At 45.6% G+C, this 27030-nt stretch overlaps 1 protein-coding gene across 2 annotated transcripts in view; it reads left to right on the top strand.

Moving 5' to 3' along the window:
* Positions 1-27030, top strand: part of PIEZO2 (piezo type mechanosensitive ion channel component 2) — a 326164-nt gene that overhangs the window by 254239 nt on the left and 44895 nt on the right. The window contains exons 24-37 of one of the 2 annotated variants that reach the window (XM_032602872.1): positions 167-292; positions 1684-1884; positions 2465-2669; positions 2764-2865; positions 3897-4062; positions 5599-5842; positions 8241-8337; positions 9404-9563; positions 13463-13552; positions 15660-15781; positions 16836-16907; positions 21071-21177; positions 22423-22521; positions 26068-26182. In XM_032602872.1, the coding sequence (XP_032458763.1) occupies positions 167-292; positions 1684-1884; positions 2465-2669; positions 2764-2865; positions 3897-4062; positions 5599-5842; positions 8241-8337; positions 9404-9563; positions 13463-13552; positions 15660-15781; positions 16836-16907; positions 21071-21177; positions 22423-22521; positions 26068-26182 (1906 nt within the window). The remainder of the gene's footprint in view (positions 1-166; positions 293-1683; positions 1885-2464; positions 2670-2763; positions 2866-3896; positions 4063-5598; positions 5843-8240; positions 8338-9403; positions 9564-13462; positions 13553-15659; positions 15782-16835; positions 16908-21070; positions 21178-22422; positions 22522-26067; positions 26183-27030) is intronic. The other variant, XM_032602873.1, reaches the window with a different exon arrangement.

The following is a 27030-nucleotide window of genomic DNA, read 5'->3' as shown; positions in this document are numbered from 1 at the left end:
TCAGCCGCTCAGCGGGTTGGAGGCATTCTGGCCCCCCGTCTCTTCTGATGCTGAGATTTCCCCCGTGAAGTGGGTCTTCTGTCCCCGCAATTGTAGCTGAGAGAGACTACTCTCAACTCTCCTAATCCATGGGGCCATTTCTTACTCCCCTTTCTCTTCTTTTCAGCCAAATGAAAACCAAACGAATATACCCCTGCAGCAGCTGAACAAGTCTCTGCTCTACAGCGCCCCCATTGACCCAGCAGAGTGGGTCGGCCTGAGGAAGTCCTCTCCTTTGCTTGTCTACCTGAGGGTAAAGCCTTCGTCACCCTAAGTTTGTGTGTCTGCCAAGTTAATGTCTGGAGCCCTTTTCCAGGAGATGCTAACTTCAGCTTTGATAGGGGCCTCATCCTCTTACATGGCATTTGCAGTCACCTTCGAAACAGACGACTGAACATTAAAATCAGTATTGCATTATGCTGAAAAGAAATCGATCGAGTAGTTTGAGATCCATTGAATAACATATGACAAGTACATTCACTGGAACATTATAAAACCACTCAAAGACAGAGGTAGATTGACAATATCAGGCACTGAAAGATGTCCAAAATATACTGTAATGTGGAAAAGAAAAGCAAATTTCAAAACACCATACATAGGATGAAGTCTTTTAGACACAAAGAAAAAATACTGAGTAAATTATACCACATGGTCAGCAGTGGTCGTTTCTGAGAAGCAGGTGTCACGTTACAAGAAATGTTTGCTATCTAAATTCTACAAATTTAACCAAGGGCATGTATTATGTTTAGAGGTAGCCAAGTAAAAAGAGCATATCTCTGAAGAGGGAATTTTGATTGCAAGTGGTTGTAACAAACATAAGGAAAGCAATGTAGTTCAGATGATTCACAGTTTACTCTGGTGGATAATCTGAGCATTTTACTTGGATGGGTTATGCTGACAATGCACTTAAAACCTTTGTACTCAACTCCCAGAATTTGCAAGTGCGCTCAGCATCTCATTTTTCTTGGTGTAGCTTTCTAGTTTTTTTCTCATATGGCAGATATCATCTGTAATGTATGAATGATATCTACCATTAAGAGCTGTTGTAAAGATAAAACAAACTTATATTTGAAAAGGGGGATTAGAATAGTGTCTGGCACATAAATGTTAACTATTTTATTAATAATTGTTATCATCACTATTATTATTTTGTGGAATAATCAACATATTTTTCCACCTACTGCTCTCTCTAGCCAGCTTTCAGAGGTGTTCAAAAATCCCCCCTCTAATGCGGGTCCCACTCGGCAGTTCAGTCTGTTTCCTGGGGTCCTTGTAGGACGCTGTACAAGGGTTTCTCACTTTTAGTCGCAAAGAAGGTTGGACGACCCTCCCAAGGTAACTGGACAAGGCTTCCAGGTTCAGTGCGTACTTTTTCAGGAACAGGCCATGACCATCACCTGTCTTTGGTGTAGAGGTTCCAGATCCTGTTATCATGGAAATTAGCCTGATTTGCATGTTGGAGATAACTCCACCCTTGTTCCCATAAAACAGGGAAAATGAGCATTGAATTCAAGGCTGCATTTTTTAGAGGTGGGATTTGATCGTGCACTGCTCTTTCAGACACCCAGAATGGAACCAGATGGTGTCTCGTGGGGGTTGTTTAAATGACCACGTGGCGCCACATGCAGTTTACTTGCTTTCCAGAACAACCTCCTGATGCTGGCCATCCTGGCCTTTGAGGTCACCATCTACCGCCATCAGGAGTATTATCGCGGTCGGAACAACCTCACAGCCCCCGTGTCTAAAACCATCTTTCACGACGTTACGAGACTCCACCTGGATGATGGACTTGTCAGTTGTGCCAAGTATTTCATCAATTACTTCTTCTACAAGTTTGGTCTGGAGGTGAGTTTCCTTGCTGACCTGTTTTCTTTCTTTCCTGTGAAAATTCCAGTGGCAGCTTTTGGCCAGGTGTCCACTGGGGCTTTGTGGCACGTCTCTGTCCCCTCAGGATCAGGGAGGAGCCTAACTGAAGGGTTAGCCTGGCCTGGTTGAAAGTCTCCAGAACCTGGTGCCAGTCCCCTGCTCTGTGGCAGTGGACATGGCCTCTCGGGATCTCTGGTCTTACAGATGTGCGGATGTCTGTTTTGTGCCTTCCGGATGTGTAACCTTAGCCAAAATGCACTGTTTTGACCTGAATGGTGTGGTAGGCCTGCCCTCGATAGAATGTACTTGGAACAGTGACGTTTCATGGCGAGATCATAACGGTAATTCCCTCCACCACTTGAAGTGGTTCTTATTGAGAGTGACCTGGTCAGTTTTTCTGTCTTCGTGATGCAAACACCCCAAAGAGGCAGCGCAGGTGAACACCTGCAGGGACCCGGCCCCAGGAATGCAGGTCTCCACCGCCCGCTCGGGGTGGGCCGCTGACACCACTCCCCTTCCCCGTGAAGCCGACTCTCTGCTTCTTTTCATCCTTACACAGACCTGTTTCCTCATGTCAGTTAACGTGATCGGACAGCGGATGGATTTCTACGCCATGATTCATGCCTGCTGGCTGATTGCCGTCTTGTACCGGCGCCGAAGGAAAGCCATTGCGGAGATCTGGCCCAAGTACTGTTGCTTCCTGGCCTGCATCATCACCTTCCAGTACTTCATCTGCATCGGCATCCCTCCCGCCCCGTGCCGAGGTGAATGCCCCCCACCGGGAGCCTGCTCAGGGACAGTGGGGACAAGGGCACGGAGGGGCGCCCTGACCCGGCTCCTCCCGCCTCCACCCTGCAGATTACCCCTGGAGGTTCAAGGGCGCCAGCTTCAATGACAACATCGTCAAGTGGCTGTATTTCCCAGACTTCATCGTGCGGCCCAACCCCGTGTTCCTCGTGTGTAAGTGGGGCCGTTGGGATTCCCACTTGCTCGTCCTTCTCCTGGTGGTGCGTTCGTGGGCCCCCCTACCCCACGTACAGTCACAGGCTGGTTTCCATGCATCAGCATCCCAGGCTGCTAGTGGCTTCTGCTGGCCCTGTTACATCGGCAGAGTTAATACATAGCATCGGAAACACCACGTTCGCTTTCGTGAGTTCACTTCCCAATGCACAACCCCGCTCTCCACCACTACACACCCACCTTTTAGAAGGTGGACTGCAGGGGGAGGCCTTGTCCTGGGCAAATTGCTTGCTTCTCGCTGCCACCGCAGACATACACCTACAGGTGGGCTGGGGTAGCCGGAAGGACGCAGCCAGACCCCAGATGCTCCTGAGTGGGGCTGCAGCCTGAGCCCGTCCAAGGGCGGGTGCCCATCCAAAGGTTAAGGTCTGGGCACCCACCGTAGGGGGTGGAGATTTGGTGCTGCCCACCCACATGCGGGTGTAGATTAAAGACAACGCCTCTGGGAGGGGGAACTGTTCTGGGCAGCCGGCCGTGAGAGCAGCTCCGTCGTCTCTACCCGCCCCCGTCGGCCACCGTTTTCGCCTGCTCTCATCAGCTTCCACGCCCTGTATGTTCTGGTAAGTCTGGTTACCAGTGCAGAGGGGGACGGAGAGGACAAAGAAAGCCAGAATGCCTGCATCTACTGCTTGTGAAGAGATAAAGATGACGGAAAGTGCTTCAGGGGGAGATCAATGCAGGCAAACATTGTCGTGTAAGAGATTCATGAAGACTAGTCATCGCCTGTTGCTTTCACTCACCGACGAGCAGACAGCGTCCAGGGACTCTCCCCTGGGAGCCCCGGAGCGTCTGTGGTCCCTCCTGCGTCCCCGTGGTGGGTGGGGGAGGTTGGAATCCAGGAGGAAGTGAACTCTCAGGACGTAACTCAGGTAGCAGATGAGGAGCCGCTGGTACCCCGTGGGGACCCCTCCTCGCATCCCTAGGTGCAGAGGGGGAGCAGGGGGTTTCAGTTCCCGTGTCTGTCTTGCCAGATGACTTCATGCTGCTTCTGTGCGCCTCCCTACAACGGCAGATTTTCGAGGATGAAAACAAGGCCGCTGTGCGGATCATGGCAGGTGACAATGTGGAGATCTGCATGAACCTGGATGCGGCCTCGTTCAGCCAGCACAACCCTGTCCCCGACTTCATCCACTGCAGGTAAGGCGGCCGCCTGAGTGCACAGCCCCCCGAGCGCACAGCCCCTGGGAAGTTGCATCCCCGGAATCTGTGCCTCCAGCTCCCCCTGCCTTTCCCGGGGAGCTGACTCGCTGATTGCACCCCCAAAGGCAAGAATCATGGGGCAGGATTGCCCAGTGGTCTGGAAGCCGAGCCCCCCACTTTTCCTCCTTCCTCCGTGGACAGCCCTCAGCAGCTCTGGAAAGCAGCTGCCCCTGAACCCCAGGACAGCCCCGGGCCTCACTTGCTGCCCGGGGGCCCCGGAGGCTCCTCCATAGAGTGTGTTGGCTGGTGTTTCCGTGTCCTTCTCACAAGCTTAGTTTTATGATTTCTGAAACTGAAGCAAGTCAGGGCTGAGGAGCGGAGGCCGGGCCTCCTGCAGGAGGAATTAACAGCTGCAGGCAGGGGAGGGAAATGTGTGGGAAAGCATACGGTGCGCTAACGCACACGTGTTGCACGCGCACACACACTCAAACACGCCAGCAGCCCAGTTCTACTGACTTCAAGCCACACACATCATACTCATTCTCCTGTGCGTTAAATCAAGGATGAGTGTAATATATTTTAGGAAAAAAAATCATAGAAACATTTAAAAATGTTGAATGTTTTAGTCTAAGAAGAGTAAAGTTCAAAAGTTCGCTTATGTGGCAGTGTTCCTCTAAGATACAACTTATTCCCTAACGATGCTGGACAGTGTTGCACGTATTTATCAGAGGTGACTTGTTAACTCCCACAAAATAACAACTCGTTTATCAAATATCTGACCCACAATTGGTTCTTCTGTGCTTCTTTCCAAATCTGGGAAGAGAAACAACCAAAGCATAACCTCCAAAACTGAGAGGCTGTAATTAAGTGAATGCAGATGGGCCGATGGCCCAGGCCAGGAGAGCGGCGGCAACTACTTTCATTGCGGGAGGATGGAGGCCCGAGCACCTGCCTCCTTTGGGGAGTTATAGTGGAAGAATGGCTGCCACATGTCAGCTGAGGGAGGTGCAGAGAAACTGTTGGACAGAGCCTGGAAGCTCTGGGTCTGCTTGGGCAGAACTGCTTCTCATCTGGAGGAGAGATTTTCACCTCTAGCAAAATCTTTGTATTTGTTTTAATCCATTAATTTCCAGTTCATGAAAAGGAATCCCTTTTTACCTGTTCTCTTGCTCCAAGAGGCATCTGTATCTTAGAATTTCCTCGGCCTCCTATAGAAAGACAGAGAGGGTTTTGAGTACTCAGGTAGTAGGCAGAAAACGTTGCCACTTGTGGGACGTTTGGCCCAAATTCGATGAAAATAAACACACAAATGGTGTTTTCACAAGGGACCACTCTGTCCGTCACTAACTGGGTGAGGGTTTCCTGTGGACCAGGCAGTGATCAGTGAGAGAGGAACACAGAGCTCCCAGGCTGGCCTGGACAGAGCCTGCAGACAGAGTCAGGAGGAGAGTGTGAGTTTGTCCCTTCCTCAACTAGAATCTCCCGACTTGATTTGTGCTGTTGTTTGTGTCATCTTTCGGTTCTGTTTTGCAGATCGTACCTGGACATGTCCAAAGTGATCATCTTCAGCTATCTCTTCTGGTTCGTGCTCACAATCATCTTCATCACCGGGACGACCAGGATCAGCATCTTCTGCATGGGTTACCTGGTGGCCTGCTTCTACTTCCTGCTCTTCGGGGGCGATTTGCTGCTAAAGCCCATCAAGAGCATCCTGCGATACTGGGACTGGCTGATTGCATACAACGTCTTTGTGATCACGATGAAAAACATACTGTCGGTAAGTGGCTCCCCTGTATAACACATTAGTGGTTTCAGCGTCAGAGTCAACGATCCATTCAGTGGTTATTAAAAGCCCGTGGCCCGTCACACTGCTCTCTTAAAAGCCCCAAGTAAGATGCTTGCAAACTCAGAATTCAAATGACCATTTATTACTCGTTGTTTTACCACATTAAGAAGAATCCTTTTTGCTCATTTCCACCCTCTCAACGACGAGAGGCTATGTATTCATAGGAATAAACTCTAAAATGTATTTTATTAATTCAAATCCATCTCTTCTGAGGAACGATCGGTGATCATTCCTACGATGGGCTGCAGTGCGGCCCTTTTATGAGTTGAATCAGTCATGGGATGTCTTCAAAAATTGGATCATATTGGCTAAAAGCAACTCTTTTACCTAGAAAGGGCTGTGGAAGTGTAAATAGAATGGGCGCGGCTCTCCATGACACCACTTGGGGTGGGGATGAGGAGGGATGGACCCCTGAAGGCACAGATGTTTTATGAAGCCCTGAGATGAGGGTGGATGCAGGGGAAGCTTTATGGCTGATCTGAGCATCAGCGTCTGGACTGGAAAACAGCTAAGACGGTGGAGGGTTGAGACAAACATCTCCCGTCCACAGAACGTGGCTGCTTCTCTATTAAATATCCATGTTCCAGGGCACATCGCGGACACTGCCCTGGTAGATAAACTGCCCGCGAGTCATGCCGGAATCACATGGATTCTTTTAGGCCACAAAGACACCTTTTAAACTATTTATTGTGTCAGGAAGTTAAACAACGACCTTTCATGAGCTGAAGGAGTTAATCCACCCCTACCTCCAGCTTAAAGTGAATCCCAGGGCCTGCTACTCAGCGGCTGTAACTGACAGTGCATTAGAAGAACAGTGATGTACGACTTCCTGCTTCCCCCCTTCCTGGTACTTACAGATGAGCTCACCAGGCAATTCTACTGGAAAGCATTTGACTTTTTTATTTTGCCACGTGCACTGCTGTGTTTAGAGATCTGGGGAAGCCAAGTCTAGGTAACCAGGAGTATGTATTTGAAGAATTTATTTTGTGTCCTGTCCATTAGAATGCTAAGTTTCTAGCTGATAGTCAAAATGACTTTTATTCACCAGTTCAACCCCAGCAGTGTGTGTTGGCCTGTGGGGTGGTGTTGAGGGTTGTTGGAAAGGGGATGAGATAGGACAGGAGGTCACCCTTTCATCCGAAAGCTCGTCTGATGGGCAGAGATCTGCGGCTGGAGGCTGATCCCTATGACTGTTCCTGGAAAGTGTGTGGCTGCAGAATCCGCTCATTCATTCGTTCGTTCTCTAAACCTGTGTTGCAGACCTGATCTTTGCTAGGCACTGTTTTATATCTTGAAGAACTAGAGGTGAATAGTACTCCGATTTTACCCCTAAGGAACTCACATTCTAAAAGAGAAGATAGACTTTCTTATAAATAATTACAGCACACTCTGTTAATGCTCATTGTGACAGTATTTTAGGAAAGCAGCACAAAACAATGCCTAATTTCTGGCCTAGGTAAGTTGGGAAGAGGCTTCCTGGAGGCGTTGCCATGTGAGCTCATCAGAAACTTGAATTCAGGGGTGTCCAGGGAGACAGAGGGGGGAAGATATTCCCTGAGGAGGAGGCTATTTTCCCCCCTTGGGATGTGAACTTAACTGTGACAAGACATCACTGTTATGAGACAACAACGTGACAGTCAACAAAGAAGTCTCCTTTACTCAGAGAATCGGCTGAAAAAGAATTGGCTCGGGCTTCCCTGGTGGCGCAGCGGTTGAGAGTCCGCCTGCCGATGCAGGGGACACGGGTTCGTGCCCCGGTCCGGGAAGATCCCACATGCCGCGGAGCGGCTGGGCCCGTGAGCCACGGCCGCTGAGCCAGCGCTCTGCAGCGGGAGAGGCCACACCAGTGAGAGGCCCGCGTACCGAAAAAGAAAAAAAGAATTGGCTCAAAGCACATACTCTCTTCCTGCTCTAAGAGCTACACCAGGCAGCTTATGTTTGTGCTCATCTCCTGGCAAATAGCGTAGGTTTACTATGTCTGACTCTGTCTGACTCATGAGAGTCAGAATCCCAGTCCTGGATCCGTGCTCACCCGTTTGCCATCACAGAGCCGGGCTGGTTCCTGCGGTGGTCTGAGATTTCCTCTTCGAAAAGAGAGGAGCTTCCGAGTTCAGAAAGCATCACGCTCAGGGTTCTCCCCTTGCTCCTTGAGTTTAACTCCCTGAGGAAGTGAAGCGTCAAGCGCTCCACCCGGTGGGGACTGGATTTGGGGCCCCGTCCACCACCAGACTGGGACTTTGGGAATTCTTGCACGTGTTGGGATTGCAAGACATCAACCTTTTCTCTGGGTGTGGAGCGTCAGGATATGCCTCTCCCCTTCGTTTTTCAGATAGGAGCATGCGGCCATATTGAAAAGTTGGTTCAGAATAGTTGCTGGTTGATCCAAGCTTTCAGCCTGGCCTGCACGGTCAAGGGCTACAAAATGCGTAAGTATGAAACGCAAATTTGGGAACAAAAGCACAAAGAAGGAAGGGCAGTTGTATTGTTCTAATTTAGAAACCGGGCCAAAGCCCCTGAAGGGAAGAGGTGAAGGGACGTGAGTCAGCGTCTGCACGGAGCTGTGGGCTTGTGCCACACTGGGGATCTGTGCTCAGGACACACACCCCCACCGCATCTCTCATCCTCTTCTACAGACGTCCCTGTCCCCCTCCCCAAGCAGGTCTAGGGGGCAGGCGTGGCCTTTAGCAACTCCTTGAACTTCCTTGAGTTACGATGGGAAGGCCCACACACACCTGTGGCTGCTGCGGTTGGAATCTCGGTCATCAAGTAGCTCTGCCTCCAGACCCCCCCCTCCTCTGAAGCTCAGAGAACCTCCACCGTGGGAAGACAGTTGGGAACTGCAACAGGGTGTCTGGAGTTAGATTCCCACCTGTACGGAGGCAGGAGTTCCATTTCCGCCCCTCTGCCTCTTGCATCAGAACCCTGGACAGCATCTATGGAGGCTGGCCTCCTTGGCGCCCAGGATGGGGCCTTGAACATGACACCCCTCCCCCAACTCTGCCTTCCAATCCTTACTACACTTTGCAGAGGATGAAGAGGCACTGGAGTTTGTTCTGACTTAGGATCAGATGTTCTGTTGACACCTCTTCTTCCGATAGACCGTACCTGCTCCCCTGGCTACCCCTGGGGGAGCCCATTCCCAGAACATGTGTCCTTTTTGTACCAGAGATTTCCTCTGGCATTGGGACGTGCAGATGTTATCTCTCCATGGCCCTTACTGGGTGGGAGGGGTCCCCTTCCATCCTCTGCCTTACACTATCAAGAGCTCACTTTGTGGTCAGCCTTGTGAATCGGTGCTGATACTGGATTTGAAGTGTGTGCCCTTGGCTGTGAATAAATCCACTCAGAGGGACTCAGTGCATCGGAAGTTTGCTCTTACACCTGTGTGATTTCCCAAGTCTGATCATGCCACGAGAGTTTATAAAATAACAATGAAAATGGGTGTAAGTTTTCATTTTTTTCTTCTTTTTCTTTTTTTTTTTTTTTGCCCAGCCGATGATGATTCCTCGTGTAAACTACCGAGCGGGGAAGCAGGGATTATTTGGGACAGCATATGCTTTGCCTTCCTTCTGCTGCAGAGAAGAGTTTTCATGAGCTACTATTTCCTGCACGTCGTGGCAGATATAAAAGCTTCACAGATCCTGGCTTCGAGGTGGGTCAGGCCAAGGAACCAAGGGGTTTCTCTTAAGAAACCTGTCAGGAAGTGATATTGCACTCTGATTCCTGTCTGAGCTTGCTTGTAGAACGCACAAGAGATTAAGAGATTCCTTCCAGGAAAACTGATCCAAGAAGGCTTTAGCCCAAGGCCTTTAAGATCTAAAACAGAAGAGTAACAAGCAAGTCTATGGAGGGAATCGCACCTTATGAGGACTGGGACACCCTTGAAGGTTAAAGATGGACTGGTTGTCTGAGCCCCTCGGTCCAGACCTCATCACTGGAGTAGGTCCTCTGGCCTCGGTCAGAACAGGAACATAGGCCACGTCGGTCCAGAGTCTAGTCCATCTCCCCCCACCCCCCACCCCCACTGCCGCCTCCTTTTTAAGAAGAAACTCCTGAAGACAGAGAAAAACATAATCTGTTATTTTTCAGACCGTAGACAGAGGAGCGTGTTACTCCAGCCTCACCCTAAACCCCTCCTGTTTGTCTTTCCTTATCCCCTTCCTTTCAGGCTCTTTTTCCCCAACAACCTGATTTTTTTCTTCTCTGGGCCAGTGGCGCTGTTTATTACTTTCTCCTTAGATTCCCCCTTTTTCCATTTTCTGCCCCCAGTCGTATAGCTTTAGGGAAAAGACTGGGAAGAGACCTAGGTCCTAAAGAGGATGCCATTGAGATGGGGATCAAAGGGCAGCTGCATCATCCCCAAGAGCGAGCTTGTCTCTGAGACCCTAGCCCTGCCTCAATCCCATGGGACCCATGGTGCTAAACGACCTTATAAATGCTAGCTTGTATCATATCAATTACCAGTATTGATCATTCTGATTCTCTCTATACCACCAGTGTTCCCAGAGCCTATTTCTTCTCTGCCAGGAGAAGCAACATGTGTATTTCAAAGGTCCATTTAAAGGCTGAGAACTCCCAGCCATTGTTAACTAACCTGGAGCCAAATAGGATGAGGACCCAGTCGGGCACCTACATTTTTTTTTTTAACATCTTTATTGGAGTATAATTGCTTCACAATGGTGTGTTAGTTTCTGCTGTATAACAAAGTGAATCAGCTGTACATATACATATATCCCCATGTCTCCTCCTTCTTGCCTCCCCCTCTCCCCACCCCCATCCCACCCGTCTAGGTGGTCACAAAGCACCGAGCTGATCTCCCTGTGCTGTGCGGCTGCTTCACCCTAGCTAGCTGTTTTACATTTGGTAGTGTATATATGTCTATGCCACTGTCTCACGTCATCCCAGCTTACCCTTCGGGCACCTACATTTAATCCGAGGAGCCTTGCTGCACCCTCAGCCCTCACCATGTAGATGGACGCTGACTTCATTTAGGGACAGTAATTTACCATTACAGTTGTTTTCCTAATGCCCAGGACATCATTTTCAGAGCAGAACATAATGTCTCATCCCAATAGTAACCTTATTTACTTGTATGTAGCAGCCGGTCCTTTTGCTAGCAAATGCATCTTTCTCACCTTCCCCTAAAATTCGGTCCTTAGACACTCAGGACATAATAGTAAGCCAGCATCTTTTTCTCAAAGTTGTCACAATTATTCACAAAGCATAATCCTCCTGTTGTAGAAACTGGTGGCTTTGGTCAGAGTACAGCTCATGCTTGTCAAAACACAACCATGTCTTAATAAGCAGTGAACTCACAGTGAACTTCCAAAGACTAGACTAGACATTCATTCATTCGCTCGTTTGCCACCTGCTCTGTTATGAGGAGGTGGATGCTTGCCATGCGTGCCCTCCTAGAGCCTGCAGACGGGCAGGGAGATAGACCCGTCCACAAGCCGCTGCAGGTGGTGGGACGCACGTGATGCAGGAGGCATTCGGGAACCTGGGGATTGTAGGCAGGTGTGCAACCAGCCGCGGGGCAGGACCAAGGCAGCCTCCATTCCAAGCTACAGCCTGAGGGATGAACAGGAGTGAGAGGAGGAAGGTGCAGGAGGGAGACAGCCGAGGGAGGTTACCGGGGGATCGGAGTGGCTGGCACACAGACATGTGAAGATGAAGACTCAAGTGGAGAGAAATAAGCTGCGGGAAGCTGAGACTATCAGGGGCCTTAGAACCACGTTTATGACTTTAGAAGTGGCTGCACTTGCTTTTCAGTGGGCTGCAGGACAGATGGGGTCTAAGCAGGACCATAGGCGAAGGGACCAGGTAGGTGGCTGCTCTGGTGATCCAGGATGGAGATGATGGCCGGGACCAGGAAGGGATAAATTAAGATGGTTCAGAGGTGAAACTGGCCCAGATGGAAATCGATTGGTTGGCAGGGAGGTGGTGATGGGAAGGGAAGAGAGGAGGGCACTGTGCCCAGGATTCTGGCCTCAACAGGTGGTGGGGGGACAGCCCCAAAGGTAGAGGGTCTGAGGAGCTCTCAGCCAGGAGCGGAGATGGGCTCCGACTGTGGAGCTGTGGGTCTCATGAGCTTGTGAAACACACACAACCCGTCGGGAAGCCCTCGGGCAGCTGAGTGGACGGGTCTGGAGATGTGAGGAGACTTGAGGGTCATCGATACGCAGGCGGTGTTGGGGCAGTGGAGTGATTGGAGCTGCCCGGAGAGAATGTGGAGGTGAGACAAGGACCCTGGGCAGCAGTCACGCCTCAGAGATGGGTGGGGAGTCTGAGCCAGTAGGAGAGTGTGGGCCCGAGGACAGCGGCTTCAGAGCGGAAATTCAGTATACAAGATACACAGAGACAAGGCTGAACGCTGAAATCAGTGACCTCGACAGGTGGGGTCAGAGCCAAACACCAGCAAGTTCAGGTTGAGGTGACGGCTTGGGGATGGTGCCTGCAGGATATTTGACTGCAGGGACAGTGATGCAAGGCCGTGCGTAGAAACCCGTGCGGTGTGCGTGGTTCTTTTTCTAAGATTAGCAGACCCGAGCATGTTTGCATGCCTGTGGGCAGGATGCAGGGCAGAGATGCAAGAAGAGGTGCCGAGAGGGAAGGCCAGGGCCCCTCAGGCTGCGGATGGGGAGGCGCTGGCCATTGGCATGGGCTGTCACCTTCTCCACGTCACCGCAGGAAAGGCCATCTGGGGTGGGTGGCAGGAGGCTGAGAATCATTGCCTCGTGACTTTGTTCTCTCTGGAAAGCAAGCAGCTGGGTCGTCTGCCAGGATTGAAAAGCCCTTGACGGAATTCTAGTTTGAGGAAAGTGTAAGGAGCTTGAAACAGCCGCTGTAGAAAAGCAGAATTTCCGTGGCATGGGGGAGGGGGTAGTTCACCAGATCCTCTGCCCAGCCCTGCATTCCTGCACCGCTGACGCCCCGTCATCAGGCAGCACGAGACCGGCATCCCAACGGGCTCCCGCAGACGGGATTTGCCAGGCTGATGGGATGGACCCCAATGGGACAGAGCTGAGGATATGGAGAAGTTGATGAGCTCTAGGGGACCTGGAAGTGGCTTGAAAAGTGAGAAGGAACAGAAGGGAATGGAAGGACAGGAGGAAGAGAATCAAAGGGAAGGGGCTGGACGGCCCATCCCATTGCATTTCCCTTCACGAAGCCCCAGCTTGCTCCACGCCCTTTCCTGCTTACTGAGTAGAAAATGAACCTGAACTCAACCCTCCTTAAATGTCCCCTCATGGGACAACCATAATGAGGGCAGGTCAGGGGCACAGGCTTTAAGAGGCTTGAAGAGGCCTTGACAGTCTCAGAAAACACACACCGTTTTCTTTTCTCTTATCCGCAGGGTTGTGAGCAGCCCCTCCCCCCAGGGGAGGCAGGAGGCGGTGCGTGTCCATCCACAGGGAAGGGACTCCCACTCCCAGCCAGGCAGCTGCCCCCAAAGAAATGTTTTCTAGCCCTTAGTAACCGTTGTCAGGGGAAGGTGGGTAACACCGATAAAAATGCTCATTTGTTTCATGTTTCTGACTTTTCTTTTAGGGGGGCTGAACTTTTCCAGGCCACGATTGTAAAGGCTGTAAAGGCAAGAATTGAGGAAGAGAAAAAGTCCATGGACCAGCTTAAGAGGCAGTAAGGATGCTTTCCTTTTATTTGGGGTTTGCCTGGTCCCATTCTGCCAGCTCTCAGCTCCCAGGGAGCCCCAAGCCCTGAGGAATCCATTTGTGGTAACTTTCACAACTGCCCAGGTGTTTGCTCTGGGTGTTGACTGAAATGGAAATGGTCCAAAGGAGGAGAGCATCGGGGTGGGGGGAAGGGGGCCGCCATGGGCGGTCCTAGTTCAGATGCTTACTCTGGAGCCTTGGGCAGGTCTGTCGAATTCTCTGAATTCCAGTTTCCATTTTTAAATCAGGACTCACAGTTCTACCTGAGTATTGGTAAAGATTAAACAGTGAATGAGACCAGGTCGTTCCCAGTAATACTTACTTGAAGTCCATCATATCTGTGGGTTAAGTGAACAAATACAGAGTTCTCACTTTGGAAGGATCTTTAGAGATAATGTAATCCAGTCTGTTTGGGAAGAAACTGATGACCCATGTAATAGATGACTTAAAATCCACAACTAGGGCTTTCCTGGTGGCGCAGTGGTTGAGGGTCCGCCTGCCGATGCAGGGGACACGGGTTCGTGCCCCGGTCCGGGAAGATCCCACATGCCGCGGAGCGGCTGGGCCCGTGAGCCATGGCCGCTGAGCCTGCGCGTCCGGAGCCTGTGCTCCGCAACGGGAGAGGCCACACCAGTGAGAGGCCCGCATACTGGATAAAAAAAAAAAAAAATCCACAACTAACCAGAGGCAGTACTAGAAATACACCCCGAATTTCCCTGTATCCAGTTCAAGGCCTCCTTTCCCACCACACCATTCTGGAGAACTCAAGCAATGGACTGACTCCACACAGGAGATCTGAGAATTCTTTCTTTCTTTCTTTTTTTAATTAGCCCACTGAAAATAATTATTCTCTTAGAGTGAAATTTCTAGCAGTAAGTGGAACCTCTGAGGATTGCTAGTGCCTCACGTGTTTGGGGCCAGGTTTAACAGCTGATGGCCATAGAATTCAAAACCTAGCCACTTTCTCTAAGGAAATGGAGATACTCTGTCAGCCCACCAGGAAAATTCCCTGGTTTGCTAGGACTACTTAATTCCATCCTGACCTCATTTTTCCAGCTTCTTTCCCTGTGCAAAAATATTTGCCAGTAAAAATTACACTATCCCATGGCATGGTTATTTTCACAATCAAAGATATGAGTTATGTAAAACTATATATAATGAAAATACAGTATGGTATAACTATTACCATTGTTGTTTCTAGCTATCTAAATCAGGTGTAGAGAAATAACAAATTTGAACCCACATGTAGAATGTGTTCCGAATTTCCCGTAAGTGAGACCTGTTACTATAATTCACGTCACTGGATTTTTCCATTTGTTTAAGAATGCATCCTCTCAAGTGAGAGGTCAGAATAAAAAAGAACGAAGGCAGTGATCATTGCAAAAGACAAATATTATTTAAGCTGCCCAAAACAGAAATGTCACTTAAATCAGTTTAAAAACTTGGGCAGTACATTCAGAATTTTAAGAAACTAAATTAAGAAATGAAACCTTTCACGAGGGCAGATGTGGGAGAAAAAGCTCAGCATTGCGGTTTCTGAATAGACTTCCTGAATAAACAGACAAAAAGCTGCAATTCAGCATTTTTCCAGATCCAGTAAGAGATTAGATTTGACATGGAAAAGAGTCGTAGGGTCTGATAGAATACTCGAGAACATTTGAGGAGCAACTTCCTAGTTACAAAACAGTTCTCACGCGCATACATCTTTTCACCTGACCTTCACGACAACTATGTGAGGCAGACAGTATCTAAAAAGATAATGCAAAACCTGGGAGAATAAAGGATTTATACTTCATAATTTGCTGTGTTCAGAATGGCTTTGGTACAAGGTATAAGTGGACTTAAAGTATTTAGCATAATTACTATTGATCATATGATTGAGCTAGCACCTGTGTAGTGCAAAATAACATGGGTATAAAAAAAAAAAAAAAACCAAGGAGACGTGTCGCTAATAAGTAAGCATCCACAAGTCCCAAATGTTGACCACTTTGTCCATGATTTTAGCTGTTTGCATAAAAGTGTACAGGTAACTATGGGTGTGTTCTTGGCATTGCTGCTGCTGTTTTGTTGTACAGGATGGATCGCATCAAGGCCAGGCAACAGAAATACAAAAAGGGTAAGGAGAGGATGCTGAGCTTGACTCAGGAGTCAGGGGAAGGCCAGGACATCCAAAAACTCTCTGAAGAGGATGATGAAAGTATGTTGAAACATTTCCTTCTTAGCCCAGAGTACCTTGATGTTGAGTAAAAGCATGATATTGGGTAGGGCTGTGAAATAATGTTACTTTTCCTTCTGCCAGTTTTATCAATGTATCTTTTTAACTCAGCAAGTTTTATGTTCCCATTGTGAGTGGGATGTGTTTGTTTGTTTCATAAAGTACATATTTAATGAGTCTATGACTTTACAAGTATCCCCCAGTTCAGCAAGACGACTTTAATATAACCTAGCTTCCGTTTCACAGACGTGTGATTCTGAAGAAAATAGGATGAGTTTGCTTCATTTGTTCCTTTAGGGAAGATATTTAAGCTATGCAGTCTCCTGTTGCCTTTGATTTCTATAAATTTTATACAAAAATTAAATATGTAGGTCTCTGAATAATAGCAGTTAAGATGTCATTCAATTATGGTCTGTTCCAATGAAACTTAAGATGAAATACATATTTATTATATCTAATTATAGATTTGTTATATCCAATTAAGTTTAAAAGCTCTTTTTAAAGATGTTTGCGTGGTGGTTTTCTGTTTGAAGGGAATGGAGAAACAATGCATGGTATTCTGCCAGTGCGTAATATCTATTTATCAACAGTAAATTTATATTTTTCCAGCCATGCATTAAAATGATCACAAGAGAAATTTCTGGTTATTGGAATTATGCATTTCAACAAATTATTTGCCACTAAATTGTTCTATAATATTTGGGTGATGCTTCTTTTCTGTTAATTCCATGGAAAATTTACTGTGAGATGCATCTTTGACAGATAACCCCTTCATTATTATATTTCTTCATATGCCCTCAATTCCTAGAGAAAAAGTGAAAACGTGGCGTTACGTTAATAGAATACTGAGTATTTACCTTGTGAAACCGGCTGCTGACCCATGTAAACTTTTCAGATTCAGTAGAGTTTCTTTTCCTGACTTCTGATGTACTTTTGCAACTTGTCTAGATTTTGACAATTGAGTTGTTAAAGCGTGGTTTTCAAAGTTTGTTTTCTCACTTTCTAAGAATTAATATTTGGACATATTTTATTTTAGGAGAAGCAGACAAACAGAAAGCCAAGGGCAAAAAAAAGCAGTGGTGGCGGCCTTGGGTTGATCACGCTTCCAGTAGGTTTTCTTGATCCTCTTACAATTTCATCGATTCTAACCCTTATATCCTTGACCAGAATTCAGGCGTCCCCATGACCTGTGCGTCCCATGCATGGTTTGACGCTTGTGACTTGATAGGGGGTCAGAGGGTAGGAAATGTGATCTCTGTGGGTCTCTGAGCCTGACAGATGGAGTCGTCCAGAGCAATCAGCTGATTACCCTGTGGCTTACATGCTCCCAAGTACCACTTACAGGCTCAGAAAGGGAAGAGGGATTAATTACTGTGTTATCCAATTCTGAGGTCCAGAGTTCTGCTGAGATGTATTTGTTTCATGGCTGAAAACCCTTCTTAAAAATGAGTTTCAGCTTTTCCTGGGACTCTGCTTTAAGGAGAACCGCTATATTCGGGGTGTCCGTGACCCTCTTTGTAAGGTACTTGACGTGAATGCCAACCAGCACCAATGCCCTCCCCCCACCCCGCCCCATTCCCAGAGCTTTGATTCCATTTGCATGTAAAATTTCTGGGCAATTTATTAAACATAAAGATGAGGACACCTTAAAACACATTTACTTTCTCACGCTGCCTCCTTCCCAGTTTCAAAACAGCTCTAAAACTACACTCTAAATTCAGTGCCCAACATGTGGCTGGCCTCAGAGGCACCCGCAGCTCAGCCAGGACCAATTCAGAGCAAAGTCAGAAGATGGTTTTGGAAAAGCAGAGCTTCACAGCCACACAGAATTGGAGCATTACCCCGCTGATCACAAGAAAAAAAAAAAATGGATGAGGAATCGTGGAACTCAGTGGCTTTATCTGCTCCGCTTGGCAAAGGACACAGCACTCACTATTGGCGATGGTATTCTAATGGAATGATCCATTTCAATCTGGCCCTCCTTGAATTTGTTAGAATATTGAATAATTATTCATTATCTTGCAAAGTACTCAAAATGTCTTCAGCCGTTTGCGTCGTATATTATGTCTCGATTACTGTAGCTAACGTAATCATACAAGTAATATCACCAAGGTCCGTGACATCAGCAGGGTCATATTCAGAATCACTAGAAAATCACAGAGATCAGAATCCTTTCCCTCACCTCATTCTTACTGTCATTTAGATCTGGTGTTGGCCTTTCATCCAAGAAATAATTTCCTAAAGTCAGCAAGCCCATTTGAGGAAGTGATATTCAAAATTTGCTCAGGACACCTGGATGTAATCAAATGTAATCCCAAATATTGAATTTTGGCATTATGGTATAAAAAAAAAAATCCATGAGTTCTAAAGAGTTTCACTTTATTTGCTGCTCAAAGACAAAGATTCAAGTTGAAATTCCGTGTGACTCGTATGGTCCACTGGCGTGTCAGTCATGCTAACAGTCTCGTAGTGCCGATGCTGTGTGCCAATCTCTATCAAGTCACAAGTAAACTGTGCCGATCTTTCTGTTTTAAAGGGCCCTTTGCTAATTTAGAGAGACCTATCCATTTCAAAATGGTGTCATACTGACGTTTTGTCCTTTCGTCCAGGGTTACATTCCTACTGCAATCGTTGTGGTTCTTTCCTTTGCTCATGTAAACATTGCATTTTGGAAGGAATTGGATATGGTCTTTGATCATCACCTTATGAGTTGGTTACCTTTGAAAGAACTTCTTCTGAAGGTTATTGACTTTAGATTTTCTGATTCATTTCACCCTCATTATATCAAGTTCTTGAAGGCTGGTATTACACTACCTGTGCCTGTTACAAGACTTCCAGTGCAATAATGCTGGGATGTGTGCCACTCATAGTTTGGAATCAGAGTCTGACCGTGGCGTTAAAATTTTTCTACAAAACATATTCCTTTTTACAAGCTGGTGAGGAAAGGAAAGGAATTGACATGAGGTTTATTTTGTAGACTGTGACGATTTCCAGAACTTGCCTGGAAGCACTTTATTGAAAGCCCTTTTTCTGATCTCTCTTGAGTCGCTGGGCTTTTAAATATTCCTTAGAGGTGGCAAGTGTAAGAATAAGTGTCTTTGGAGTGCCCTTGTGTAAACCCATTGACGACGTAATAAGGCTGTTACGTTGTTCATATTATGGGTAAGCATCTGAGATGCTTGACATGGTCTGTAGGGGACACCCTCTCGGTTCCATATCTATGTGTACACAAACCATAGCATCATTGCTGTTCAATGATACCTTCCATCCTCGTGTAGTGGGTCTCCGTGTCAATTCTGTACAGCCTAAGTCAGTGCCAAGCATCACTTCATTGTCAAATATCTGAAATAAAGGGCCAAGTTCCTTTGGGATACAGGTGGTGGGATTTTAAAAGCCATTTTCACACTCAGCCGTCAGCATCAGCATTCATGGTACATAGATGGACCCAGGCTGGGGCAGGATAGCTATCAGAACCCAGAAACATATACATAAGAGCTTCTCTACTTGTTATTAGCAGATAGAACTTCAGAAAATATTCTCTGTTTTCCTAGTTTTATTTCAGTAACAATTTATAAAGGAATTGGAGACTTTTAAAATACTTCCTTCTTTTTTTCGATGTGTTAATTGTACTTGTCACATACAAATTGGCAACATTTTTCAAATAATAAAAATCAGTGTTATGACTGTGATGAAAAACATTTGGACTCAGTATCCACATGAAAAAAAAAGTTATCGAAGGTATGATTGAATACAATTAAAGCTATTGTTGATTTTAGAGGCTATAATGAGGGTAAAATGTTCAACATTGGAAATCTTGGTTTTTACCAAATGACCACGTGACGTCAAGTCCACGTGACTTCCCCTCAAATCTCTGAGCCTATCTGAAGCATTACTTTCACGGTCACCCTCACTGTCCAACAGAACGCTGTGACTTTGGTTTGTTCTTGCTTATTCTTGCCTTAGTTTGAATTGCGTTTATTTCCTCAGGCTTAGGCCCGGTCCTCTGGGCCTGGTTCTTTCTTCAAAATAAAAATAACAAATTACAGTGTTTCTGTTCAAGGATATAAGGCCCGATTCATTCACACTGCATCTTCACGACAGAGGCTTCAGATTTGTCTGAAATCTGGGCAAAACTATTCACTGTTGTGTTTAGTGATATTCAAGCAACTAGTTTTCAACAAGCCAAGGTTCCCCACGACCTTACAACGGAGGAGTCCAAAAGATAAATAAAGACAGCACGTGATGTCATCCAAAAGACACCTCAGCATTTGAAAACACAAATAGAACTTGAAAATATGAATATGTTTTCCTGCAATGATGGTACAGTTCTTGTAGCATCAGAAATGCACATGCTGGGTCTCTTTTCTCTGATAAAGTAATGATCAAATTGATAAAGATTCCATTCTCAAACTTCTTTAACTCTGTGAACATTTCAGCTCTCTCTGCTCCCGTGCTTAAGACAGCAGTATGTCCTGGTAGGGACAATGTCAGGCAAGGCAAGGACGGTCCATACTGTTTGTGCTTTGGGTCTTATGGTCGGCACAGCTCTCCTCAAATTTCAGTAAGTGACTGAGGGCTCCTGGTTGACCGGAAGCCTCACAGCACTAAACTGTGTGGACCCTGTCTGCCGGACCTCCATCTGTCCCATTCTAGGCATAGAAACAGCCAGAGTGTGGTGGTGGTGCTCTTTTTTTGATGTTACCTGCCCATTCATGACAATGTGTGATTTTTTAAAAAAACTCTTTCAAATGTCTTGCCATCTGTGTTACGGCCCCATGTCTGCACAGTATAAAGTGAAGGAGAAGGCTGGTGACACTGATTCTTGCTCCTGAATCATCCTGATTAGCTTTGCTACAGCAGTTTGGACCCATTCAGACAACAGCAAAGCCTCTGCTTCACTTCGGCCTTGCCTAAGGGCCCCAAAGTGCTGAATTGTGACACGATAATAGTTTTCAGGCCTTTGGCCATCTTGGTAACAAAAGCGGTTGCTGCAGAGTTGATCTGGTGCATCTGTGTAAAATTTGCTATGAAAAAGGAAGAAAACGCCAGATGAATGCAGCAGCGGCCAGGTCTCCTCGGAGGCCTGGACGAGGCCTGGTGCTCTGCAGACCACATAGCACCCCCTCATCTCCTGTTTCCTCCACCCCACCAGCGTCTCTTGCTGTGGTCCTTTGAAGGACAACTTGTGTGTCTTTGGGGGCATTTCATTCATACGCCCCCAGTTATCTCATATCTCTTCCAAGAAATAAGTAAATATTTTGTTTTGCTTAGTGGTCAGGAGTGGAGATTACTATTTGTTTGAAACGGACAGTGAAGAGGAGGAAGAGGAAGAATTAAAAAAGGAGGATGAAGAGCCTCCACGAAGGTCAGCTTTCCAGGTAATTACGGGGATGAGGGAATCACGGTCTTTGCTAGTTGAAGAGTTTTTCTTTTTGACAGACCTTGATTGCAGGCCTAGATTTCTTCTGCCGTGTTCACGTGTTGTAGCTCCCAGAAGCGTCTGATTTACATCTGAAGTAGTGTGTCCCATCCTGCTGCTTGCTGTCAGGGTTGCCATCATTACTGCAAGAGTTCCTGCGAGAGCACTGGTCCAGCCAGGGCTTCGTTCATTTGCATAAAAAAATCTGCTGCTCCGTCAAAAATAAGGCTTCCTTGGGTGAACTTTCTTTTGCTGGCATTGCTTTGAACTGTTTGAGTGGACTTCTCGTTCCATAGGTGAAATAGTTGACCATGAAAATAAAATCCCTGCTTTGTTGTGAAAATAAACGGTCATTTCAGTGTTACTTCAAATTTTGAAAATCGGTTCTGTTTGTATTGCTAAAGATTTTAGAATGTATTGAAATCATGAAAACCTCCAGCCCAGTTTTGACGTTCTCAGCTTAACTGCCTTTCTTTTTCGGAGCCTGCTGTATCATTCTTGGTGATATGACTCACCAGCCTAGTATCGTGTATCCAGTGAATGTATAGTGCTTGTTAGAGTTGTGGGTTTGTCAGTAGAGTTACCTATGGGATGAAAATTTGGTATAGATTTCTGTTACAAAGGAGCGTGCCTAGGACTCTTCTTTCCCATTTGTTAGACTACAGGGCACACAGAAGGACATCCATCCAGGCTCATGATATGTCCATGAGAAGGCCATTGTCAGCTTGCTGGCCAGGTCTTCCCAAGCTGGCAGGTTATCTCCACCCCTGTCTTCCCAGTGAAATTGAAGAACGAAATTATTCACCGGGACACCTTGCTTTGAGGCTTTGTCACCGGCCCCATTGCCTCCTGTGTGTGTTTCTTGATGACAGTGTCTGTGTGCATGTCTGTAGCTGGCTTATCGAATACTAATAACTTGACTTGTTTATTTTTATTCCAACGAGTTTTCTTCTAACCATCACTCATCATGCAGCAGAGGAGAGAACATGACCATCTTCACCATTTTTACAGATTACATGAACGATAGGCTATTTTCTTTATTCCTAACCTACAAGCAGGGTATATTTGATTCCACATTCAGTGATGAGCACGTTTTAACTTAGTCGATGTAATTATAGAGACAAACTCATACCAATGTCATATATTAAATGATCAGTTTTTGGTTTTTTTCTACTAATTACTCTTGCTTTGTCCTTCTTTGTAGAGAGCTATTGGGAAGTTTGCGTCAGCCATTTTAGCCTTGCCAAAGTCTGTCATTAAACTTCCCAAAACTATTCTTCAGTATTTAATCAGAGCTGCAAAGGTATTTGATGTTTTACTGATGTGTGGTGTGTGGCCCTCCGCTCTGTAGACCTTTAGATGAGCAGATCCCATTGCTCCACATCTGTGTTTTCCCTGTTCTATACATCGTATGATGAAGGAATTAGAAGAATTTAAAATATTGGGCAAACTTTTCCAAAAACTGTTCTGAGAAGACAAATTTCTTATTATGTGTTTTTCGGTGGACATCAGAGCCGATTAAAAAAATAGAAAGAGAAAATGCAGATACAGATCTAATTTCTCCCCTTCTCGTAGTTTCGCCTAAGTCACATCTCGTGTTAAAAGGTCACATCTGGTTGCATGCATCAGATATGATGTGTCAAAGTATGATCATTTTTCTCAGAAAGCTGGTAAAATTAGGAATCAGTAATAAAAGACTCATTTTGCTCCATCTCCTTTCTGGCTCCCCTTTAAGCCTCCATCTTCCTAAACTGGACTCTTCTGGCATCTTCTGCCCTGCGTTCAGCATCTCTCTTCACTGGGCTGAGCTGCGTGGATGGTCTATGCAGCCGCCACACTCCGTGTGTCGTCAGGGATGCTGCTGAAAAAACTGTTACAGTTATTTGTTAATTCACCCACTGCACAACAGAAAGTATCCGGCTACCTATGCTGGGGTCACTAAGTTACTGGAAATCATAAACAATGAATCGCTATTCTTGTACTTTATAGAAAGCCATTTCTCCTGCCTTAATCTGGAGTAAGCACTTGAACTAATAAAATGTTCCTCCCGGGTTTACATAGCGAGGGAGACCTTTGCTTCTCGCCTTTCACCTGGGGGTCTTATTTAAGTGCAGGTTATTTAGATTCAGCAGGTCCAGTGGGACCTGAAATTCTGTGTTTTTCTCAAGCTCCCAGGTGAAGTGTAAATGCTGGTTTGCCTTGAGTAGCAGGATCTCGACCTCTGGGCTCCTTCCCTTTTTAAAATGCCAGGATTCTGACTTGTAGTTTAATATTCCCTGTTGCCACTTCCCTGGGTTTCTTTTCCTCTCCCCTTTTATGACGGCACTGTGAGTCTCTTCATTCATATTTAAGAATTTATATGGAAGACTGCAATGTGATTATCCCCCATCTTACTGTAAAAACAAAAAAATTTTGTTACTGGCAACAAAAAGAAAGGTCTGGATCACAACTGAATTAAAGAACATTTTAGAAACCAACCAATTTCAGTTAAAGATCTACACTTCCATAAAGTTCTCTCCTGTTTCAAAAATTAAATGTATTTTGCATAAGAAGTTTTCGGTCAAAGGAATCCCATTTCCCTAACATTTACAGTGAAGTCACTCAGGGGAGGGTCTGAGATGAAGTTGGGCCAGTGGCAGTAGCAGCCTGAGAAGCCGGACGTCATTTATGCACATTTTCATGTGTTTTTCTCCTTAGCATCAGTGTGTGTGTGTCTGTTCTCCAGAGACACCATGACAGTGGGTGATAGTTACCTCTGTGACTTCAGAACTGAGATGTTTCAGAACGAAACTTAGTGTCTCAACTCTGTAAGAATTGGGATGTTTCCTCTTCCTCCTTCATTATCAACTTTTTCCTGAAACAGTTGGCCTGATCCTTTGTCCGATGTTCCTGGAACTGTAAAATATTTGTATTTCCAAACATCGACATAGAGATCATTTACCTACAAATGAGGACTTGTCATAATAGTCTCTCCGTCCCTCCTTTCCCCTTATTTGCATGCTCCAAACTCTCATCTCAATGAGAAAGCACCCACAGGATCAATCATTTAAGGACCACATGTAGCACCAGGAATGCCTTTCCAATAAGGCAACATCTGAGTGGCCCGAGCCGTTTCTACAAGATTCCTTCAGTTCTGTCCTGAACCCACCCTGCTCTCTCCTTCCCTCCCACCCTCCCTCCCAGAGGCTTCATTTTTCTTCAGAGCAAAAGACTTGTGCACCTAATACATTCACAAATCCTGAGTCACTTTCTTATTTTCTACTTTGGCATTCTTGCTTTATCTAAAACCAGTATCATAATAACACTTTTTTTAAGGAAATGTCACCATATGTATCTGTTAAGCCTGAAAATTTCTCGAGTTTAGCAGTTCAGAGTTTTTTTAAAAATCAATATTTTGCCAAAGCAAGTTTGCCTATTAACATCCTAAACCTCAGAGATACTCTTAATAGAATTCCCAATTAACACGCTCAATAAACATCGACTGTAAATTCCTTTTTTTGGTGCTTCTCCTTCAAATTCCAGTTCTTCTCACTTTCCAAAATATGTTTTTGGCATAAAATAGGATAATTTTTAGCCTCCTGTGTTTCTTATTCAGAAACTGTACAGATCTTACATGTGTGTGAATTGCTCGTAAGATTCAGATTTCTACCTGTGAAGAAAAAGGAAATGTTCTGTCTTAGTAACCCATGACCTTTACATTTCCATGTATGGAAAATTTGAATCCCTCTTTATTTTTACAATGCCAGTGGTTTGCTTACACTCTGTTTTTCAAAGATTTCAGAAATCTGAAAATAATATAGAATAAAATGAAAGTGTCTGGGTTTTCAGGCGCCCCCAGGAAACCCTCCTTTAACTCTATCTTCATAATAGAAAACCCAGCTTCCCTGAGACCAGGTGTGTGTGGGTGCACGCAGAGCATGCTGCTCGGCTTCGAGGTTGTGGATGGCTGACTTTGCCTATCAGGGTTGTCTTTCTGTTCCTTCTGCATGACTTGGGATACTGCTGGCGGGCGGGCTGTTCACAATTGCTCTGTTACGGTTATTGGTTGTACTATATTAATGCAACTGTTTTTAGCTATTGAACGAAAATGACCGAAGGCAACCAGAGGCACCCCAGTTTTCCTTCTGTACCATTCTGGAATAACCCCTTAAACTTCGTATCACATTATTTTTCCTCTCCAAATGCTAATCAATCTACAAAGCCCTTTCTCGAGTTGCTGGTAGTAGCTGTTATTCACAAGAGAGAGTATTGGGAATTCCCTGGTGGTCCAGTGGTTATGGCTCCATGCTTCCACTGCAGGGGACACAGGTTCGATCCCTGGTTGGGGAACTAAGATCCTGCAAGCCGAGTGGCACGGCCAAAGGAAAAAAAAACAGAAAGAAGAAGAGAGAGTATCAAACATGCAAAAGTATTTCCCCAAAGTAAATGGACAAAAGATGTTTTGGGTTTAACTCAAAGTTTATTTGTGCCGGGAGAAAACGAATGACACTTAGCCAGGCTTCCAGCTTGTTCCTAGCGTGTATAATGCAATAGGATCAGGAACTAAGTATCACAAATGGGGGTGGGATGTGGGGATGTGGGAGAAATGGTGGTTTGTAGACCCAAAGTATTTCATGATTGTCTGATACCGAACAAAATATATGCCTACAACATCTGTTTTCACATTTTATCTCATGATAATGGAAATAGCACAGGTCAGCTCAGTGTATTGAGGGATATGTGAAAGAGAAGTTTACTTTGTGTTCAGAGAAAAAAAAGATTCTGAAGGTCAGGAAGCTTGGTATTGGTCCCTTTTCTTTTAATTCAGCTTATTAAAAATCCAGAAAATAATGGCGCTTTCTCCCTTCAGTTTGTTTATCAAGCCTGGATTACTGACCCTAAAACAGCACTCCGACAGAGGCGCAAAGAGAAGAAAAGATCTGCAAGAGAAGAACAGAAAAGAAGGAGAAAAGGATCTGGGGACGGTAAGTGATGAATGCGGCAGCACCCCTGCTTCTGTGACCTTGAACACAAATGAGGAACCGCAAAGGACAAGCTTGGGAGGAATGAAGTTCTTGACTTCTAAAGAGTGCAAAGAGTTTTACTTACCCTTAATTACTCAGGTCTTGGAATAAAGTAAAACATGAATTTAAGTTAAGGTGCATTTTATAAAGTGAGAAGAGAGAGAGAAGCAAAATAAACCTAAAGAAAGTAGAAGGAAAATAATAATTTTTAGGTGGATATTAAGTCATAGAAAAGAAATATAAGACACAACCTGATCATTAAGTGAAAAGCTGTTCTTGGAAAAAACGAATGATAAAGATGAACTTATGGAAATTTGATCAAGAAAAAAAGGGAAAGCACAATTAAAGTGTAGTCAGGAATCAGAATGGAACATAGCCACCAGTGCCATATTCAACATTATACTGATTCGTTTGAAAACATATGATAGGAACACATCTCTAAGGGGGAAAAGAATTCCAAACGACAGTAAAACACACCAAAAGCAAAGTTAAAGAGCAAGTGGGGCAATCAGGAAAAATATTTTCATTATATATCAGACTAAAGACTAGTGTCCCGGATATATTAAGAACTTCTAAAAATCAGTAAAAGAAAAATTCAACCCAATGAATGAACGGATGTGAAAAACAATTCGAGATCAGAAAATAGAAATGGCCAAAAGGAGCTCAATTTCAGTAGCAGTACAAGAAACACAAACTAAATATTTTGACATACTGTTTTATTAACCTATTGGATTGGCAAGAACCTAAACATTTGATAGTATCACTGTTTGCTAGCGGGAGCATACATATTTGTGGTGTTCTGAAGCAGC

This window comes from Phocoena sinus, chromosome 14, assembly GCF_008692025.1.
Source record: "Phocoena sinus isolate mPhoSin1 chromosome 14, mPhoSin1.pri, whole genome shotgun sequence".
Classification (NCBI taxonomy): domain Eukaryota; kingdom Metazoa; phylum Chordata; class Mammalia; order Artiodactyla; family Phocoenidae; genus Phocoena; species Phocoena sinus.
Note: the sequence above shows the minus strand (reverse complement) of the source record. Positions and strands in the feature narration are given on the sequence as shown.